At 41.8% G+C, this 23,385-nt stretch overlaps 1 protein-coding gene across 12 annotated transcripts in view; it reads right to left on the bottom strand.

The window, feature by feature from the left end:
- LOC133555900 (receptor-type tyrosine-protein phosphatase delta-like) overlaps nt 1–23,385 on the bottom strand; it is a 453,427-nt gene that overhangs the window by 57,336 nt on the left and 372,706 nt on the right. For 5 of the 12 annotated variants that reach the window (XM_061905382.1, XM_061905397.1, XM_061905415.1 and 2 more), the window contains 10 exons: nt 19,788–19,905; nt 17,276–17,863; nt 16,839–16,933; nt 16,438–16,694; nt 15,617–15,710; nt 13,832–14,056; nt 9,148–9,308; nt 6,989–7,000; nt 5,202–5,314; nt 2,306–2,403 (listed from right to left, as the gene is read on the bottom strand). In XM_061905382.1, coding sequence (XP_061761366.1) covers nt 2,306–2,403; nt 5,202–5,314; nt 6,989–7,000; nt 9,148–9,308; nt 13,832–14,056; nt 15,617–15,710; nt 16,438–16,694; nt 16,839–16,933; nt 17,276–17,863; nt 19,788–19,905 — 1,761 coding nt within the window. Of the gene's footprint in view, nt 1–2,305; nt 2,404–4,145; nt 4,188–5,201; nt 5,315–6,988; nt 7,020–9,147; nt 9,309–13,831; nt 14,057–15,616; nt 15,711–16,437; nt 16,695–16,838; nt 16,934–17,275; nt 17,864–19,787; nt 19,906–23,385 lie in introns of all 12 variants that reach the window. The other 7 variants (XM_061905374.1, XM_061905391.1, XM_061905406.1 and 4 more) reach the window with 3 other exon arrangements.

The following is a 23,385-nucleotide window of genomic DNA, read 5'->3' as shown; positions in this document are numbered from 1 at the left end:
ATTGCCAAAATTCAGACTTTTTCTTGTGAAATTCCAACTCATTTTGTATATATTATTCATGTTGTAAATACACTTCTTTATATATCTAGAAAGGCTGGTCCGAAAAAAGGGAGGCTTTTTTCTCAGGTCTCAAGAAGGTCAGAAATACAGGAATGTGTGTGTGTGTGTGTGTGTGTGTGTGTGTGATATCATGTGCGTGATATCATGTGCGTCTCATCGTTTCACCGCAATCATTGGCCTCCATCATTTCTCTCGCTGGCAAACAAAGCTCCGAGTCAGGCGGGTAGAATGCAAGGAACCGCTTCCTAAACCTGATACTTTGCTAGAATGTTCCTTGGACTTTGCCAAGTTTGTGTTTTAATTCCATGCAAGAGCCAATTAGGGTCAAAGAATACCTTTTCAGTGCAGCTAATTGCGAGGCTTGCTATTGTAATCGTCGGGGGGACATCGACGGCGCGGGGAAGGAGTGGCCTTTATTTCGATCTGCCGCTCCTCGTTCTGCACCAGCGGGCCGGATAACAATCTGGCTGTAAGCAAACTTCCCTTCGGCTTTGCATTTTCAATTTCCATCCTCGGAGGCGACGTGCTCAGTCTTGCATCACTTTGATCGATACGCAGGCAGAGTATGAGAGCGGCCGCTGGATCTCTGCCACATTTGTGGAAAAGACTCTGAAATGGGATGGAACTGAAGTCTCGAACTGCACTTTGCTGGGAATAATGCCTCACTCCTTACGCACCACAAAAAAACATGTGTTTTTCCATTTTTCATGCATTCTAAAGCCTAAACAAACACTAGTAAGAGTCAGCTAATAATGGACACATCAAATATATTTTGCATGTGTACAATCCTAAATACTGCGACATTTTTATTTGTAATATACATATTTGTTTTGGCTTGCCTCATAGCACTTGATTACATGCATCCTAATAACATAATAAATCATACATTAGGTCCTTTATTTGCTCAGAGTGCGAAAGATTAAGTGACAAAATATGAAAATGAAGCATTATTAAGTGTAACAGTGAAATATTCCTTCAATAAACTATTACATTTTCGCATTCTTTGGATCCGTACACATGCACAGATGCAGGATGGATTCCATTGGGGAGCACGTTTCACCAGAACATCGAAACACACACACACAGCTCCATTTTTGTTTCATTTGACCACAAAACTTTCCTCCAGAAGGTATTATCTTTGTCCATGTGGTGTCAGACGAAACAAAAATGGAGCTGTTTGGCCACAATACCCAGCAATATGTTTGAAGGAGAAAAGATGAGGCCTTTAATCCCAGGAACACCATCCCTTCCGTCAAGCATGGTGGTGGTAGTATTATGCTCTTGACCTGTTTTGCTGCTAATGTGTTAGAATAATTATGTGTAAGTTATCACACAACTCTTATACTTAAAGGCCGTTGCTACAGATATTATCAATTGTGCTGAAGTTGTACTTTTCTATCTGTGCAAAGGGACAACTTGCAATCTTGGATTGCGAGTCGTCTTTTATCAGTGTTTGTGTCCAGAACATTGAGTACAGTGACACAGACAAAGCAAAGACAGGGTGATATCACGAGTGCCAGCACATTTACAATTCTGAATAATCATATATTGTGTCCATCTGGGGCTGCTGAAATGACCCCCCTTCCTTCAGAAGCAGCCTCAGTGATGTAAGCAGGGACCTCCCGAATAAATAGAGAACGTGGGACTGAACTTTCGAGCGTGGTGTAACGGAGTGCGCAGCCCCAAACGTCTCTCCTCATTGAGCCAAATTGAACTCTGTTTCTGCATGATTCCTTGCTTCTTGTCTGTTTAATAGATGTCATCAGTGTTTGAACCTGACACAATGGAACTGGTGCTTTAAATGGGACAATGAAAAGGGAAGATTAGCTCCAAATTGTTCAGGACAAGCGAAAACCATCAGCCCGGAGGTTGGGTCTTGGGCGCAGTTGGGTGTTCCAACAGGACAATGACCCCAAACACACCTCAAAAGTGGTAAAGGAATGGCTAAATCAGGCTAGAATGAAGGTTTTATAATGTCCTGACTTAAATGTGTGGACAATGCTGAAGAAACAAGTCCATGTCAGAAAAGCAACACATTTAGCTGATCTGTACCAACTTTGTGGTGAAAAATGTAAGCAGAAGCTTGTGGATTGCTACCAAAGGGTCTTATTGCAGGTAAACCTGCCAAGGGACATGTAAGCAAATATTAACATTGGCATGTCCCAATACTTTTGGTCATACAGTTAAACGTAGACACAGGAGCAGAAGTTTGAGGGACTTCATTCAAATGACAAAAGGTTCCTACCTCGTACTCCTGAGAGAACTTGAGGTTGTCGTTGGCCTTCAGGCGCTCGATGTTCTCCGCCAGCTCCGAGATGGTGAGCGGAGGATGCGTGGCCATGCCTGCCCAGACAAGAGAGGCCATTTTTGGAGGATGCACTGGTCTCAGAGGAAGGAGTCAGCAGAATTAAGAGGATCCTCAGAGGAGGGAGGGCAAGCCAATGGAAGGTTCTTAGTGAAGTGAGCACTTTGGCCCCAAGCAGACAGAAAACATGTCCTCGGGGTTTTGGTGGTTAAAGGTGGAGCGGCGGGGAGGAAAACCAACAGTTTAGGTGAAGTCAAGTGGAACTGCTGAAGTACAAAGCAACATTTCACCAACATGTGCGGGGCAATGCAAAAAAAAAAAAATGACGATAAATTTCAGAGTTTGAACAACCCTGAACCCAAACGATGAATATTTCACTGAAATAATAATCATTTGGAAAATAATATCACATTTAATCATCTAATCATTCGATTAAATATAATAATAATGCTTTATTGTAGTTAAATGCTTCATAATTTTCATTTTAAAATGAATCTAATATTTAATAATTTAATTAAATATAATAATAACGGCAGAGGGTTTAGTGCGTCTGCCTCACAATACGAAGGTCCTGAGTAGTCCTGGGTTCAATCCCAGGCTCGGGATCTTTCTGTGTGGAGTTTGCATGTTCTCCCCGTGAATGCGTGGGTTCCCTCCGGGTACTCCGGCTTCCTCCCACTTCCAAAACATTCACCTGGGGATAGGTTGATTGGCAACACTAAATTGGCCCTAGTGTGTGGATGTGAGTGTGAATGTTGTCTGTCTATCTGTGTTGGCCCTGCGATGAGATGGCGACTTGTCCAGGGTGTACACCGCCTTCCGCCCGATTGTAGCTGAGATAGGCACCAGCGCCCCTCGCAACCCCAAAAAGGAATGAGCGGTAGTAAATGGATGGATGGATGGATATATATGTATAGACACACACACACGCACATATATATATATATATACATACATACATACATATATATATATATATATATATATATATATATATATATATATATATATATATATATATATATATATATATATATATATATATATATGTATATATATATATATATATATGTATATATATATATATATATATATATATATATATATATATATATATACATATATATATATATACATATAGTTCAATTCATTCATTGTTTTAAGTGGAGGAAAAAAGAACATTTGCTTTGCATTGTATTGTATTTCTGTTAACTGTGTGTCATACATTTTAAATAAACAAATATTGAAATAAAACGTTTTCGTATTATTCAACTTGCAGTTCTTAGATTGCAGAATCTTTAATTAGGATTTATGTCATTTAAATTTTCATTTTCTCAATGTGAACATTTTAAACTAGAATAGACAAAATATGATTTTCATGCTAAAACTAAGATTATGATGTAAAATCAATGTTGCTGATTAAAAATATGCAAAAATCTCTTAAAACTAGGAACATTTCTAGAAACACAATCCTGGCAAATATTTAGCAGCTGCAGCTACTAAAAGTTTGAAAATGTTGACTGTTTGATTCTGGAACTGATTTCTTCTATTTATGTAATGAACATTAACGAGACCATTTGATTGGCCATCCAAACATGTTGCTGCTGTTTAACCTCAGCACTTCCACTCTATTCCTCTTTGATGAGATGCTGTCAATGGTCAATGGCAGCGAGCTCAGCCTCTGCAGGGTGGAAGTTAGTTAGCGTGAACAATGAGAGGAATGTAGCGGCGAGGAGGAGAACCATGACAGTCCATCTCTGGCCGTCCGAGGGCAACTAACTTGACATGCGGCGATAGCCACGGTACACTGACACGCAGTAGGCTGCAAAGGAAACCATAGCAGGGTTGAAGAAACACGCTGGACCAGCAGGGTGCACAACCCCCCTCCGTGGTGTCTACCTGGTGCACACCCCCCCTTTGTGTCTACCTGGTGCACACACCCCCTTCGTGTTGTCTACCTGGTGCACACCCCCCCTTTGTGTCTACCTGGTGCACACACCCCCTTCGTGGTGTCTACCTGGTGCACCCCCCCTTTGTGTCTACCTGGTGCACCCCCCCCTTTATGTCTACCTGGTGCACACACCCCCTTCAGGGTGGCTACCTGGTGCACCCCCCACCCCCCCTTTGTGTCTACCTGGGATACACACCCCCTTTGTGTCTACCTGGTGCACATGCCCCATTTGTGTCTACCTGGTGCACACACCCCCTTCGTGGCTACCTGGTGCACACACCCCCTTCGTGGCTACCTAGTGCACACGGCCCTTTTGTGTCTACCCGGTGCACACCACCCCTTTGTGTCTACCTGGTGCACACCCCCCCTTTGTGTCTACCTGGTGCACACCCCCCCTTTGTGTCTACCTGGTGCACACACCCCCTTTGTGTCTACCTGGTGCACACACCCCCTTTGTGTCCACCTCGTGCACAAGCCCAGGTGTCTACCTGGTGGACATGCCCACATGTCTACCCGGTGCACAAACCCCCCTTTGTGTCTACCTGGTGCACACACCCCCTTTGTGTCTACCTGGTGGACACGACCACATGTCTACCTGGTGCACGCACACCCTTTGTGTCTACCTGGAGCACATGCCCACGTGTCTACTTGGTGGACACACCCACATGTTTACCTGGTGCACACACCCCCTTTGTGTCTACCTGGAGCACATGCCCACGTGTCTACTTGGTGGACACACCCACATGTTTACCTGGTGCACACACCCCCTTTGTGTCTACCTGGTGCACACCCCCCCTTTGTGTCTACCTGGTGCACACACCCCGTTTGTGTCTATCTGGTGCACACGCCCACGTGTCTACCTGGTGCACACCCCCACATGTCTACCTGGGGTCTGGAAGTTGATCCTGCGCAGCTCCACGGGGTCGGTGGGGTGGTGGGACGACATGGCTTTGCTGCAGGGGAAGCTGCCTTTCCTGCCCTCCGCCTCAGCCCGTTTCCTGCACAAATACTACACTTTATCACTGCTCTGAAAAGGAGGCAATACTCTGCAACGTTCTACATTCATTCATTTATTCATGCGTGACAGCAAAGCCAAAATCAAATCGATTTAGATATACAAAACAATAAAATGAGGCCAGATTTTTTTAATTTGTTGGAAAAAAACTTGTCGCTTTGAAGAGGAACTGCACTGTCTTAGAATTGTGTCCATCACAATCCTCATGCAAGACAAAAAAATGCACTCTAAAAACCTCCTTTATTGTTTTATATAAATGATGTAAGTATGTACACAGTATCTAGTAACATTCATAATAGCATGTAATATATATATATATATATATATATATATATATATGATGTAAGTATATATATATCATGTAGTAACATTCATAATAATATGTAATATATACATGATTTAAGTATGTATGTAGTATCTAGTCACAATTATAATAACATGTAATATATACATGATCTAAGTATATATGTAGTATCTAGTAAAATTCATAATAACATGTAATATATACATGATGTAAGCATATATGTCATGTAGTAACATTCATAATAACATATAATATATAAATGATGTATGTATATGTGTAGCATCTAGTAACATTCATAATAACATGTAATATATACATGATGTATGTATATATGTAATGTACTAACATTCATAATAACATGTAATGTATACATAGTGTAAGTATATATTTAATGTAGTAACATTCATAATGATATGTAATATATGAATGATGTAAGAATATATGTAGTATCTAGTAACATTCATAATAACATGTAATGTATACATGATGTAGGTAAATATGTAATGGAGTAACATTTGTTGTAACATGTAATATTTACATATTTTGATAACTTTTGAGCCTGCAAATACGAAGAATGATCTACAAGTTTTAGAAGCTGTGTGCTAGACGGATGCAGCTTTAGTCAAACACCAAGCATCATGTAGCAGTATTGCTAAAGTCTAAGTGCTAATCATGATGTAAAACATAATAAAACAATCGCTTACAGTACAATGTCTGCTCTCACGGGGATAAAGACTGAAGGGATGTTTATATATTCCTCTTTACATCAACATTTCAACATCATCCTCACAAACGGTTAAAAAAATGTGGCTTTCTCGTCATCTCCGAGTGTAAGTTGGATGTCAAAGTTGACCAACTTGTGGGTTTATGTCCACAACCTTCTACTATCCAGGTGAGAGGTGTGCTTTATCATCTAGAATTAACTTTCACCAACTCAAAGCCCATGCAGCGGCTCAATCTGTTAATACAGTAGCATAAGCTAGTTTGCGTTCTAAAAATAGTCTGTCTGCGTTAGCACTTACAATAACAATATGGATAATACTTTTTCATATTCAGGTAAATGGAGTATTATTGGTGCTTTTTGGTTGTTTTTGAATCACAATAGTGTACTCTCATTAGCTGCAATGTTAGCCGCCTCTTACTTGCTGTATGCTACGAGTTAGAATGCATGAAAAAAAGAAAAGAACATGTGTTCTTGTCTCACATAAGGATGGTGAGTGATAAACTAAAATGTGCAGTTCCTCTTTAAAATGGCGGTATGGCTATATCGCCACAATTTCTTGATGAAAAAATGTTCTAGTTAGTTTAAGTTAGTTTTAGTTTGTTTAGTTTAAGTAGTTAGCGCTGAGTTACCTGTCAGGTTTGCTGGATCCAGATGGAGAGCAGCGCATAAAGAAACAGGACAAGAACATTATTATTTTGTTACTGTCAGAGACCAAAAGCTGAGTCCTATTCTTTGTAAAAGAATGTATGCTCACAACGTGCTGATGTCACTCATGAACGTCAGGTGGTTGGCATCAGGGAATGTACTGTGTACAATGATTCATGTGCGCTAACAAAGCTTTAGCCGGGAGGACGGATCATCAATTATGATCATAATTTCATAATTGTACCTCCCTCACCTTCCTCTGACAAGAGAAGCTCTCTATGCAGATCTCAAAGCAGATTGTGAGTCCCAATATACTGATCTTGATCGGGAATTAAAGAGACTTTGAGATCTTCATTGACTGTAAAATCAAAGCTTTAAGTCTGCTTCACAGAAATACACTGAGAACACATCAGAACTATGGCCGACCGACTGCATGTAAACTATATATATGTATGTATGTATGTATGTATGTATACATACATACATACATACATACATACATACATACGTACATCAATCAATGTTTATTTATATAGCCCTAAATCACAATTGGATCCAACATAATAGTGAGAGTCCAGTCCATAGTGGATCCAATATAATAGTGAGAGTACCGTCCATAGTGGAGCCAGCAGGAGACCATCCCAAGCGGAGGCGGGTCGCAGCGCAGGATTGGCAGAACAGGGTGGTGGTTCCTCTCTTTAAGAAGTCGACCAGCTCTATACTCTGGGCAGGGTTCTTGAGGGTGCATGGGAGTTTGCCCAACCAGTCTACATGTGCTTGGTGGACTTGGAGAAGGCATTGGACCGTGTCCCTCGGGAAGTCCTGTGGGGAGTGCTCAGAGAGTATGGGGTATGGAACTGTCTGATTGTGGCGGTCCGCTCCCTGTATGATCAGTGTCAGAGCTTGGTCCGCATTGCCGGCAGTAAGTCTGACACTTTTCCAGTGAGGGTTGGACTCCGCCAAGGCTGTTCTTTGTCACCAACTCTGTTCATAACTTTATGGACAGAATTTCTAGGCAGAGTCAGGGCGTTGAGGGGATCCGGTTTGGTGGTTGCAGGATTAGGTCTCTGCTTTTTTCAGATGATGTGGTCCTGACGGCTTCATCTGGCCAGGATCTTCAGCTCTCACTGGATCGGTTCACAGCCGAGTGTGAAGCGACCGGAATGAAAATCAGCACCTCCAAGTTCAATTCCATGATTCTCGCCCGGACAAGGGTGAAGTGCCATCTTGAAGTTGGGGAGGAGATCTTGCCCCAAGTGGAGGAGTTCAACTACCTCGGAGTCTTGTTCACGAGTGAGGGAAGAGTGGATTGTGAGATCGACAGGCGGATCGGTGCGGCGTCTTCAGTAATGCGGACGCTGTATCGATCCGTTGTGGTGAAGAAGGAGCTGAGCCGGAAGGCAAAGCTCTCAATTTACCGGTCGATCTACGTTCCCATCCTCACCTATGGTCATGAGCTTTGGGTCATGACCGAAAGGACAAGATCACGAGTACAAGCGGCCCAAATGAGTTTGGGTCTCTTTCTTAGAGTTAGGGTGAGAAGCTCTGTCATCCGAGGGAGCTCAAAGTAAAGCCGCTGCTCCTCCACATGGAGAGGAGCCAGATGAGGTGATTCGGGCATCTGGTCAGGATGCCACCCGGACACCTCCCTAGGGATTAGTTTAGGGCATGTCCAACGGTAGTAGGCCACGGGGAAGACCCAGGATACTTTGGGCAGACAATGTCTCCAGGCTGGCCTGGGAACGCCTCGGGATCCCCCGGGAAGAGCTGGACCAAATGTCTGGGAGGAGGGAAGTCTGGGCTTCTCTGCTTAGGCTGCTGCCCCCGCGACCCGACCTCGGATAAGCGGAAGAAGACGGATGGATGGATGGAATTTGCTTTAGGAGCATTTCTTAGACACTTTACTTGAGTTCCAAAAACATTCTATTGTCAAATGTTTTCTTCTTTGTTGTCAACCCTTCATCTTTTAATCGTCTATTTTAGTGCCAAAAAAAAAAAGTGATTTCTAACGTGAATGCAGTCGAACCCGCTGGGTTGGGACTCGCACTGTTCACAAAGGATGTGAAAAAATCCGCTACCGGCGACGTATAGAGAAAACCGAGGACTGAGGTCTAAGACTGCGATGAAAGAGTGATGGTCTTACCTTTTAAAAAGGAGGATGGCGATGACGATGCAGACGATGAAGATGACCGCCAGCACAGGACCCACCACCCACAGGAGACCCTCCTCCTCGTCAATGATTGGCTGGGGGTCCACGTCTGATGAGGTGACCGGGTCCGAGTACGGGCTGGTGGAGAACATGGTCTGTGGGGGCGTGTCACACGCATACGGGTCAGGATTCTCAGAGAATGGATGTCGTTTTGACAAATGTGCTAAGCTAACTACTATTGATCTTGATTTGCCACAGTCTCAGGGGGAGCAGGACACGCCACAAAAGATGCTCGGGAACTCCTTTTCATTGAGGGCCACATCGCAATTATGCTGCCCTCAAAGGGCCACATAAATGAGGTGGTGGACCACATTAAATGAAGTAGCAGGCCACAATTAATGATGTGCCAGGCCACAATTAATGACATCGCAGGCCACATTTAATGATGTGGCAGTTCACATTTAAGGATTTGGCAGGCCAATTAAATGAGGTAGCAGACCATATATAACGACATGGCAGGCCACTTTAAATGATGTGGCTGTTCACATTTCATGATTTGGCAGGCCAAGTTTAAATGAAGTAGCAGACCATATATAATGCGTGGCAGGCCAAATTTAATGATGTTGTAAAGCACATTTATTGGTGTGGCAGGCCAAATTAAATGATGTACAAGACCATATTGTAATCATGGCAGACCACATAAAATGATTTGTAAGACCACTTTAAAGGTTGTGGTGGACCACAATTAATAATGTGACGGGCCAAGTTTAATGATGTGGCGAACTTAAATAAATAACGATGCGAACCAATTTGAATGATGTGGCAGGCCACATTGAATGATGTGGCGGACCACTTTGAATATCTTGGTGGACCTCATTAAATAATGTGGCAAACAACATTGAATGATGTGTCAGACCACTTTAAAATGATGTGTTGGACCTTATTAAATAAGGTGGCAGACAATGTTGAATGATGTGGCAGACCACTTTAAAATGATGTGTTGGACCTCATTAAATAAGGTGGCAAACAACATTGAATGATGTGTCAGACCACTTTAAAATGATGTGTTGGACCTTATTAAATAAGGTGGCAGACAATGTTGAATGATGTGGCAGACCACTTTAAAATGATGTGTTGGACCTCATTAAATAAGGTGGCAAACAACATTGAATGATGTGGCAGACCACTTTAAAATGATGTGTTGGACCTTATTAAATAAGGTGGCAGACAATGTTGAATGATGTGGCAGACCACTTTAAAATGATGTGTTGGACCTTATTAAATAAGGTGGCAGACAATGTTGAATGATGTGGCAGACCACTTTAAAATGATGTGTTGGACCTCATTAAACAATGTGGCGAACCACATTGTGGCAGGCCACCTTAAGTGATGTGGTGGAGCTCATCAAATAATTTGGCGGACAACATTGAATGACGTGGCAGGCCACATTAAGTGATGTGGTGGAGATCATCAAATAATGTGGCGGGCGACATTGAATGATGTGGCAGGCCACATCAAGTGATACAAAAGACCACATTTAAAATGTGGCAGACCACCTAAAATGATTTGCAAGACCACATTAAATGATGTGGTGGACCACAATTAATAACGTGACGTGGCAAACTTCAATAAATAAAGAGGCAAAACACTTTGAATGATGTGGATTACCATGTGAAATGATGCGAAAGGCCACTTTAAATGATGTGGTGGAGCATGTTAAAAGACATTGAAGACCAGATTAAATGATGTGACAGGCTACATTTAAATGACATGTTGGACCACATTAAATTACATGAAAGACCACATTTATGACATATCGGGCCACAATAAATTACGTGATGGACCATGGTGTGTGGTGGACCATGTTAAATGATGTGGAAGACCACCTTGAATGGCGTGAGAGGCCACGTTAAATGATGTGGTGCACCATATTAAATGACATGGAAGACCACATTGAATGGCGTGATGGGCCAGATTAAATGATGTGGTGGACCACGTTAAATGACATGGAAGACAACATTGAATGGTGTGACGGGCCACCTTAAATGTATGTGGTGGACCACATTAAATGAGATAGAAGACCACATTTATGACTTAATGGGCCACTTTAAAATTACGTGATGGACCATATTAAATGACGTGGAAAACCACATTAAATGAAATGACAAACTATATTAAATGACATGATGGGCTACTTTAAATGGTGTGTGATGGACCATGTTAAATGACGTGGAAGACCACATTGAATGGTGTGACAGGCCACATTAAATTAAGTGGCGGACCACTTTAAATGAAATGGAAGACCACATTTATGACATAACGGGTCACTTTAAATGAGGTGGAAGACCACATTAAATGACAAGACGAACTACATAAATGACATGCAGGCCAATTTAAATGAAGTGGCGGGCCAGATGTTAAAACAGTTTTTCGAAAAGTTGGACCAAACTTTATTAGAGTGGAACCTACATTTGCAAATCCTCGTTTTCATGCACTTTTCCATGTACGAACTTCAGATGGATTTAAAATAATACTTATCTCAGTGTACAAACCTTTCATCCACATGTTGTCTGCCTGCAGCGCTGCCATTTTGTGGGCGGGGTTGATCTCTTGAGCTCTGCCGTTAGCTACTGTGCTAAGTGCTACTTTCGGTGCATTTTTTTTTAGGTGTTTTTCATAATTTTTACAGCATTTTTCTACTTTTTATAGCTCAACATGAGCGCAAAGAAAGCAAAGGGCAAGCGATGTGTGGTTTGAAACATTCAGGAAGTTTCCTCACAGTAAGAAGATTTACCAACAAAGTAAAGCGGATGTCATTTTTACTTTTAATCTTTGGAGCAACCCTACTGTCATACGTGTTGTCATTTCAAAGTGTGAGTGCACCACAGGGCTAGTGGCAGAGTGTGTGCGTGTCAGCAGGGCGGCTGGAATGAGGACCGCTCAGTTTTTTGGGGGGATTTTTTATTTATTTTCATTAAATATAAAGTTGCTCTTTCTCTCACTTGTGCATTTTGTTTGATATACAATACTTCACTTTATTTTGTGTTGAAATTGTACATATATTTACTAAAATACAAACTTTTGCAGAGGCTGGAACCCATTATTCTTATTGAGAAATTTGCTTAAACTTACAAACTTTTTGATATAGAAACCCTTTTGACGGAACAATTAAGTTTGTAAATGGAGGTTCAACTGTATTAGCCTGCATAGAATAAGCGTTTTGGTTGTGCTACTCACAGAGCTAGTGGCAGAGTGTGTGCTTGTCGGCAGGGCGGCTGGAATGAGGAGAGTTGAGTTTTTTGGGGGGCTTATTTTTATTAAATAAAAAGTTGCACTTTCTATCCCTTGTTCTGTTTGTTTGATATACAATACTTCACTTTATTTTGTGTTGAAATTGTACACATATTTACTAAATTACAAACTTTTGCAGAGGCTGGAACCCATTATTCTTATGGAGAAATTTGCTTAAATTTACAAACTTTTTGATATAGAACCCCTTTTGACGGAACAATTAAGTTTGTAAATGGTGGTTCAACTGTATTAGCCTGCATAGAATAAGCGTTTTCGTGGTGCTACTCACAGGGCTGGTGGCAGAGTGTGTGCGTGTCAGCAGGGCGGCTGAATTTGAGGACAGTTCAGTTTTTTGGGTGCTTTTTTTTTAAAGAAAAAAAAAAAAGTTTCTCTTTCTCTCCCTTGTTCTGTTTATACAATATTTCACTTTATTTTGTGTTGAAATTGTACACATATGTACTAAAATACAGACTTTTGCCGAGGCTGGAACCCATTATTCTTATGGAGAAATTTGCTTTGATTTACAAACTTTTTGATATAGGAACCCTGTGGCTCCGAAATGACAACACTGGCACGGCTTATTAAAGACGGGCTCTTTACTTTAGTTTATGCCTTTTTTCACCTTTGTCATGAACAAAATATCTTCTTGAGAAATTGGATTGTCGTCTTTTGCATGCTCAGAGAAGTCAGATTCCAAAGCCTTTATCACATCAATTGGATTGACTTCCTTTACTTGAGTTCTGCATACAAAACGCACTTCTTGCTTGAGTTCAACTGTTGGTTGTGAAGCAGGAGTTACTTCACGCACAATGATTCTGTGACTTGTGCCGATGGCATCATTGTGATTGTGTACTTGATACGAGCAACCAACTATGCTCCAGCCGAGATCGGTTAGTTGTGCGTAGGGTTGGTTTTCTTTGCCTGCAAGAACTTCTCTTGGTAGAAAGGTTTGTTGACAGTTATAGCCCATAAGCAGACCAACTTCACATTCGAGCATTGGTGGTAACTTATCTGCTAGCTTTTCCAGATGAGGCCACTTCAAAGCGGTTTCAGACGTCGGGATATGTGACCTGTTAACTGGGATAAACTCTCTAGTAAAGACTGGTGGTAATATGATTTTCTTTCCCCACTTATATCCTCTGACTTGAAGGTTTACCAGCTTCTCACATGGTATAACTGTTGACTTGGCGGACATAGTAGATAGCTGCAGACTAGCTTTGCTTTTATCTGTGTTGAGATCTTGTACTACTTCATACAAGATGAAAGATGTATCGCTCTGTGAGTCGAGAAGCGCATACACTAAAACTTGGATGGAACAATTGAGTTTGTCAATCGAGGTTTACTGTATTAGCCTGCATATAATAAGCGTTTTGGCTGTGCTACTCACGTTCTCAGAGAGGTCGAGCAGGGCCAGCACGAAGAAGACGTACTCCTGGCCGTTCAGCAGCGCAGGATTGCGGAAGTCGCCGTAGTTCCGTCCGTCGCCCAGCGTGAACTCCATGGGCAGAGTTTTGAAGTGGGCGCTGACGTAGGACCTGGGTTCCGATAAGCCGGCCTGCCTGCGAACACGCAGCGCTCGGCTCACGCTCGTTCGGTTAATCTCCCTCAGCAGCTGGTCGGGAAGAAGACACACGAAGCGTCACATTAGGCAACCGCAGAGACGCCATCGTCTCCTCAGACCGCCATCAAAGTATCACTGATCTCTTCAGAGAGCGTCGCCAAGGTAAATACGTCTTCGTCGTCAGAACGGCGGAAAAATAACCCGACCCAAATCATTAAAACCAAATATTGTGAGCCACGTTTTGGATCGGTATGATTTCCTTCAGTATCAGTTTCATGTCATAACAAAGAAAGAAAATGGCAAACATCTGCGTCTATAATGACTGGCAACCAAAGGACCGCAGAAACATTTCATTATTGTCTTTATTTTCTCATAAAATCTTACGGTGCATGAAACATGTTTGTTATTGCAATCAAAGAAGAATGTCGTTTAGTCTTTTAGTAGTAAGTAAAGAAACAAAGACTCCTAATTATTCTGCAGTAACATTTTGTGTCATTTATACACCTATTATTTTGTACACATTATGAGGGACAAACTGTAAAAATGGATTATTCATCTACTTGTTCATTTACTGTTAATACATGCACATTTTCTGTTTTTACATGTTCTATCTAAACTTCTATTCAAATATAATTTTTTTAGGGGTCTGTTCCTGTCTCTGGCTGTGCAATCCTATGTAATGTCATGTAAAAATCTATCCCATCTTATTATTTGGTAACAGAAAGAGAACAGAGTGCTGTTAAAAATACATCCATCCATCCATCCATTCAGCTTCTTCCGCTTATCCGAGGTCGGGTCGCGGGGGCAGCAGCCTAAGCATGAAAGCCCACACTTTCCTCAGATCTCGAGGCGTTCCCAGGCCAGCCAGGAGACATAGCCTACCCAATGTGTCCTGGGTCTTCCCCTTGGCCTCATACTGATCAGACGTGCCCGAAACACCTCCCTCGGGAGGCGTTCAGGTGGCATCCTGAGCAGATACCCGAACCACCTAATCTGGCTCCTCTCCATGTGCAGCAATAGCGGCTTTATTTGAGCTCCCCCCGGATGGCAGAGCTTCTCACCCTATCTCTAAGAGAGAGACCCAAACTCATTTGGGCCGCTTGTACCCTTGATCTTGTCCTTTCGGTCATAACCCAAAGCTCATGACCATAGGTGAGGATGGGAACGTAGATCGACCGGTAAATTGAGAGTTTTGCCTTCCGGCTCAGCTCCTTCTTCACCACAACGGATCGATACAGTGTCCGCATTACTGAAGACGCCGCACCGATCTGCCTGTCCATCTCACCATCCACTCTTCTTTCACTCTTGAACAAGATTCCTAGGTACTTCAACTCCTGCACTCGGGGCAGGGTCTCCTCCCCAACCCGGAGATGGCACTCCACCCTTTTCCGGGAGAGAACCATGGAGTCGGACTTGGAGGTGCAGATTCTCTTCCCGGTTGCTTCACACTCCGCTGCGCACCGATCCAGTGATTCTTTTTATTTAATACTGATATTAAAAAATACAGTATGACAAATTCAAACGTTCTAAAGTACAGTATATCCACAACCATATTTATTGTCTGTTGTATAGCATTGTGCCCAGAGAACTACTGTACTGTCCTGCTCTCACCTCATCCAGGTTCATCTGGTCTGGCTCCTCCCAGGGATTCAGGAACTTCCCTCCCCGTTGCTTCTTCAGGGGTACAATCACCACATAATAACCCCTGGAAAGCAGGATCCGTTCAGTTTAGTTTGATAAGTAGTCCATTGCATTTTCAGCGTTAATCAAACTGATCATGACAGTTTTTACAAAACCAGAGTTTAAGGTACGGTGTCTCAAGTGGAGAACAAAAGTAAAAGCTTGATTAGAAAAGGGGAATTTGTCATTAAGCAGAATGGCAGTCACACCAGAACGCTCCAAGTGTCCCCGGAGCCTGACTCACTCCACCGCTCGCTCTTAATAACCTCGCTGGCTCTACGTCTAGTGTGGCAAATACTGAGGAGGAACTGAAAAAGTACTGTAGAAACGCTGATGACCTATTTTTGCAATGAAATGATTAGTTGGTGTCTCGATCCTTCATTAAGACGGCGCAGACACCGTAAATAACGAGACCATAGCCCGACATGACCGAGGGGAAACCACCGCCATGATGGGTGATGCAGTGGAATGACTCATGCTGAGATTTACAGAGGGTTTCCAAGGAGGGCATTGGTTCTCTGTATTTATTCTTAGTTTGAAAAAGATTACGAGCTTTGTGCTTTCGCCCTGCCTGCTGTGGGAGTTTGAAGAGCTGAACAGCCGCCAACTCATAGAGAGAAATCCCTCCTGTTTGGCCAATAAATGCAGCATGCAAAGGAAGATGGCGGGATTTCCTCTATGGACCAATTCAGCTCTCCATTCGGACTTAATTGGATATTGCAGTCGGAAAAATCTACACATCTCTCTCTTACTTGACTGTAGCTGCCGTCTGCACAGATGGAAGTTGCACAGTCACCATGCCGTCGGCGTTGGTCTTCCCCACCACCACGGGCTTGGTTTTCAGGATGTCGGGAGCCGTGGTGGCTGTGACGCGATGCTGAAGACCCCCGGCGCTGTTGGCCCGGTTGGTTAGCAAAAAGGAGTACAGGGTGTCTGGCTGCAAACCGGTGATCAGCTTCTGGGACTGCTTCCCGTCCACCTCCACGGACTGACCCTTTCCATACAGGATCTGAACGGAGCAGGGATTTCAACATGTTATTTGGGGCATGAGGCCAACAAACTAGAATCCAGTACATTGTTTTAGTTGATCGAAAATCTAAATTTTGCAACAGAAACCAACTTGCTGCAATTGGACTGATGCAGATATACTAACAGTGAACGGCTGGGTAGGATTCTTGTCTCGGACCTCCCAGGACAACAGCACGGAGTTCTTCATGGCAGCCTTCACTTTGAAGTTGGTGGCAAAAACTACAGTGAAAACAAACAAACAAACAAACAAAAAGAGGTGAACTTGATGGTGAACTCCTGTCAAGTGATTAGCCGTACCTGGGTTCTACGCTCTAGCTTACGCCGTCTATTGGTTTGGATCCGCAAACCAGTCAGTGAGACCGGACGGGCCCAAGACACTTACCTTGCTTTGTGAAAAGGATGTTTTGTCTAAGAGTACAGCGACAAGACAATGAAAAAGGACACTTAGCATGTATTCAGGTGTGCGCGTGTGGGTTTGTGGAGCTGGGGTCTGATGTTTAGAAGCTTGAGTTATCCTGACCGATGGAAGATGGGTTTTTAGGGGGTGAGTGTGAATCCTACCTTGGTCTAGCCGCTGCGTCCGAAACTGGATAACGGGGCTGTACGGACCGGGCCCGACAGCCGTGAACGCGCACACCCTGACATGATACACGGTATCAGGACTCAGACCCTCCAACAAAACACTCGACTCTGGAGTGGGCACCACAAGTTCTGAGGCATTCCCCCGACTGTTTACATCCTTGTACAGCACCGAGTACTTTGTGATTTTCCCATTTTGCTCAATGAGCGGCACCGCTTTCCAAATCAGTCGAAGGGAGTTGGCAGACATCTCCTCTGAGATAATATTTTCTGGGTATCCAGTCGGAGCATCTTCAGGGGTGGCCACCTCTTTAGCCGCCTCTTCTCCATAGCCCATTTTGTTGCGGGCGGACAGTCTGAAGACATAATTGGCACCCTTGTGGATGTCCTGGGCCGTGTAGCGATTCTCCTTGGTGGGGAACTCAACCACCGTGAAGGGAAGAACGTCCACGCGGCCGAAGGTGAGGCGGTAACCCAGGAGAGGGGTCGGCGGATCGGGCGGTGGGCTCCAGTGCAGCACGGCGGTGCCAGAGTCAGTTGCACTCACTGTTAGTTTGGGCTTTTCGGGCACTGCAAAAACAATTAGGACAAAAGAACGTGAAGAAACGGGCAATAGCTGTAGAAACATTTTGCATTCATTAAAATATGGTGGTGAAACCATTGGACTCTCTGTTACCAAAGAGTGGCTGAGGTAGATTTACTCAGCTAGGAGCTGGACTCTCATGTTACTTCCATGCTACCACGGGGATGGAGCGTCCACCTGCCCTCCATTAGCAGTTAAACTGTCTGAACTGTGCGGCTAACCTGAGCACTTTAGCACATTCATTCCAAGACAGGATGTAGAGCAGCGCCACAAAGCAGTAAACAAGGGATGAGGTATATTTAAGTGACTTCTACAAGACCGTCATGAGGAAGTGAGCTGTACTCACTCAAGTTTTTACTTGCAGCCAACGGCATTTCCGAAGTACGGGGGACAGATTGTTTGGGAGCAAGAAGATTTTCATCACGCATTGACAATCACGTATGGCAGAGCTATTTATTTGTTGTGCTAACTGACAAAATGAATAATGCGCAGTCCCTCCAGGATTTTACGATGTGGTGATCGCGTCATTTCACGCAATTTCAACCAATACTTGCATTTTCCCAACACATTTTGGCCAGTCAACATTTCCAGCAATCACATTTGTCCCAGCAGCGCTTAAACACAACACAACTGTGTATGTTGGGTCGGGAAAAAACATAAGAGGCTATATCATCCCTACAAGCCTGTTTTGCAGGTTTCCCTTCTTACTGCAGTGAAACTTGCAAGCAAATATTAACATTGCTGTATGTATACTTTTGACCCTCACATTTGCTCACATTTTCAGTAGAACCATAATAAATTCATAAAAGAAGAACATTTCAAGAATGTTTTTTGTGAGCGACAAGTATGTTCGCCAATCACTGCATCACAAAAAACAAGAGTTGGAGAAATGACTGGAAACTCAAGACAGCCATGACATTACGTTCCTTACAAGTGTATGTACACTTTTGACCACGACTGTGTGTGTGTGTGTGTATATATATATATACTGTATATGTACACACACACATATACATATGTATATACATATGTGTATATGTGTGTATATATATATATATATATATATATATATATACATATATATATATATATATATATATATATATATAAACACACACACATACATATATATATATATATATATACACATATACAGTATACACACGCACATATATACTTATATATATATATGTGTACTTATATTGTTTGGAATTATATTATTTTCTGTAATTTTTATTTATTTTGGTATTTTTGTATTCTTTTTATTATAATTAATTTTTTTTCGGTGGCGGGCACTGGGGGGAAACCTATCTGTTTCCTCAGTACTTGTATTAAGATTTCCTTATCAAATGAATATATAAATATTATTTAAAAAATGTATATAATATACAGTAAATATAATAAAAATTAAGTTATGATTAAAATGATAATATAGTTTTTTTTAAATTGATTTGTTAACTCATTACTTGTGACGGCGACAGTTGTACCATGAGAGGATTATACAGAATGTTCTCTGTTACAAAGGCCCTGATCTAGAACTTGAATACACCTCACGGTGATGCTTGGACATGTCATCAGTGATAAACGTCCATGTTTGCAGCATGACTGCATATTTTTCATTTATTGAGAAATACTGCATGACTACATGTATTTTCATTTATGGAGAAATGACTCACTCTCCTTGAGGTTGTTTTGTGTGATGACTTTGATGTTAAAATATTGTTATAATGTTGCTTGAGCAGTCTGAACAGGTATTATTGAAAACATCACATTCTGAGGATTTACAGTCCGGCACCTTCTCTGAGACTCGGTGTTATATCTCAAGCTGGTGTAAGGAGGTGATGCTTATGGCTGTCATTTAGCGGGGGAGTGTGTGCTTGTGTGGTAAACAAACAAATGTCTTTGGCTTACATGGCATAGCGGTGCAGACGCTAACAGGCTTGCTGCGAGCGCCGTCTCCCTTGGCGGTGTAAGCTCCCACCGACAGCGAGTACGAGGTATCAGCCTTCAAACCTCCCAGCAGCACCTCCTGCAACACAACACGTGGCGCCGGGTGAGCATTATTGGCGTCTCCACTCTCCAAATGCCAGAAGGTGAGAACCTAATAATACCGGATCTACACACTGTGAACTTTTCCTATGCAGCCTCAATATTACCTGCCTTGGTTTATTGCTCACCAGGCTGCATCTCCAACAATGAAAGGCCACCACCACTGGTGTGCCATGAGACACAGTCTGGTGTGGCGTGGGAGATTATCTAACTTCACCTATTTGAGTTAAAATATTTTATGAAAACCAGTAATTATAGTCTGCAAATTGAGTGTCAGTGGTGTCTATAGCTGGGCAGAGTAACCGTGTAATACTCTTCCATCTCAGTAGGTGGCAGCCAGTAGCTAATTGCTTTGTAGACGTCGGAAACAGCGGGAGGCAGGGTGCAGGTAAAAAGGTTTCTAATGTTTGAACCAAAAAAAACCACAAGGTGAGTGCCCCTACGAAAAGGTTTTGAAGCTTAGGGAAGGCTATGCAGAATGAAACTAAAACTTAACTGGCTGCAAAGTAAACAAAAACAGAATGCTGGACGACAGCAAAGACTTACTGTGGAGCAAAGACAATGTACATCCGAACATGACATGACAATCAACAATGTCACTACAAAGAAGGATAAAAACAAATCAAATCTTCTTCATTGCTTAATTAAAATAAATGCGGGAAATATCGCTCAAAGGAAGACATGAAACTGCTACAGGAAAATACCAAAAAAAGAAAAAAAGCCACCAAAATACACACACACACACACACACACACACACACGCACACACACACACACACACACACACACACACACACAAATATTATATATATATATATATATATATATATATAAATATATACAGTAGGGCAAAAAAGTATTTAGTCAGCCACTTAAAATGATGACAGAAGTCTGTAATTTTCATCATAGGTACACTTCAACTGTGAGAGACAGAATGTGAAAAAAAAATCCAGGAATTCACATTGTAGGAATTTTAAAGAATTTATTTGTAAATTATTGTGGAAAATAAGTATTTGGTCAATAAAAAAAATTCAACTCAATACTTTGTAATATAACCTTTGTTGGCAATAACAGAGGTCAAACGATTACTATAGGTCTTCACCAGGTTTGCACACACAGTGGCCCATTCCTCCATGCAGATCTTCTCGAGAGCAGTGATGTTTTGGGGCTGTCGCCGAGCAACATGGACTCTCAACTCCCTCCACAGATTTTCTATGGGGTTGAGGTCTGGAGACTGGCTAGGCCACTCCAGGACTTTCAAATGCTTCTTACGGAGCCACTCCTTCATTGCCCGGGCGGTGAGTTTGGGATCATTGTCATGCTGGAAGACCCAGCCACGTTTCATCTTCAAAGCTCTCACTGATGGAAGGAGGTTTTGGCTCAAAATGGCCCCATTCATTCTTTCCTTTACACGGATCAGTCGTCATGTCCCCTTAGCAGAAAAACAGCCCCAAAGCATGATGTTTCCACCCCCATGCTTCACGGTAGGTATGGTGTTCTTGGGATGCAACTCAGTATTCTTCTTCCTCCAAACACGAGTTGAGTTTTTACCAAAAAGTTATATTTTGGTTTCATCTGACCACATGACATTCGCCCAATCCTGTGCTGTATCATCCATGTGCTCTCTGGCAAACTTCAGACGGGCCTGGACATGCACTGGCTTAAGCAGGGGAACAAGTCTGGCACTGCAGGACTTGATTCCCTGTCGGCGTAGTGTGTTACTGATGCTAACCTTTGTTACTTTGGTCCCAGCTCTCTGCATGTAATTCACCAGGTCCCCCCGTGTAGTTCTAGGATTTTTGCTCACCGTTCTCATGATCATTTTGACCCCAGGGGGTGAGATCTTGCGTGGAGCCTCAGATCGAGGGAGATTATCAGTGGTCTTTTATGTCTTCCATTTTCTGATAATTGCTCCCACAGTTGATTTTTTCACACCAAGCTGCTTGCCTATTGTAGATTCACTTTTACCAGTCTGGTGCAGGTCTACAATTATTTTCCTGGTGTCTTTTGACAGCTCTTTGGTCTCGGCCATAGTGGAGTTTGGAGTCTGACTGTTTGAGGCTGTAGACAGGTGTCTTTTATACAGATAACAAGTTCAAACAGATTCTATTAATACAGGTAACGAGTGAAGGACAGAAGAGCTTCTTAACGAAGAAGTTACAGGTCTGTGAGAGCCCGAAATCTTCCTTGTTTGAAGTGACCAAATACTTATTTTCACCATAGTTTACGAATAAATTCTTTGAAATTCCTACAATGTGAATTCCTGGATTTTTTTTCACATTCTGTCTCTCACAAATGAAGTGTACCTATGATGAAAATTACAGACCTCTGTCATCATTTTAAGGGGGAAAACTTGCACAATCGGTGGCTGACTAAATACTTTTTTGCCCCACTGTATATATATATATGAATAAACATATATGTATGTACATATAAATATTCGTATAAATGTGTATATACATAAACATTTGTATATATGTGTATATATACTGTATATATATATATATAAATATATACATACATATGTATACATACATGTGTGTGTGTATATGTATATATATATATATGCACATACACATACATACATATATATATAGTTATATATATACATATATACATATATATAAACACACATATATATATACATATATGTACATATATACACATATATATACTTATATACATATATACCTATATATATATATATATAAATTGGCCCTAGTGTGTGAATGTGAGTGTGAATGTTGTCTGTCTATCTGTGTTGGCCCTGCGATGAGGAGGCGACTTGTCCAGGGTGTACCCTGCCTTCCGCCCGATTGTAGCTGAGATAGGCGCCAGCGACCCCCCCCGCGACCCCGAAAGGGAATAAGCGGTAGAAAATGGATGGATGGATACATATATATATATATATATATATATATATATATATACATATATGTATATATATATATATATATATATATATATATATATATATATATATATATATATATATATATATATATATATATATATATAAATGTAAATATACACATAATATTAGGGGTGTACACCCCCCCAAAAAAAAATCGCTATTTTTATTCATACTAATTCAAAATCGATTCATAATCCGCAAAAATGTATTACAATTATTATTATTATTTTTTAATAGGAATTAATTTTTAAAGAATAGGTTTTTAAGACATCTCCATGCAACCAAAACAAGGTTTTCTAAGCTGTAACCTGTTTTGAAAAAGTTGTATTATAAATATTATACCAACAGTCCATTGCGAGAATCGGTTAGAATCAAGATTTGATTTGAAATGGGAATCAATTCAGAACCTTAGGAATCGGAATCATATTAAATCGTCCGGCATCCAAAGATTACCACCCCTAGAAAATATATACACAATAATAAAGATCCTTTCACAAAAGTGTTGCTTTTAACCGCAAGATTCGGATTGTCTTATCTAAAGTAATC

This window comes from Nerophis ophidion, linkage group LG01 (assembly GCF_033978795.1).
Source record: "Nerophis ophidion isolate RoL-2023_Sa linkage group LG01, RoL_Noph_v1.0, whole genome shotgun sequence".
In the NCBI taxonomy this organism is placed as follows: Eukaryota; Metazoa; Chordata; class Actinopteri; order Syngnathiformes; family Syngnathidae; genus Nerophis; species Nerophis ophidion.
Note: the sequence above shows the minus strand (reverse complement) of the source record. Positions and strands in the feature narration are given on the sequence as shown.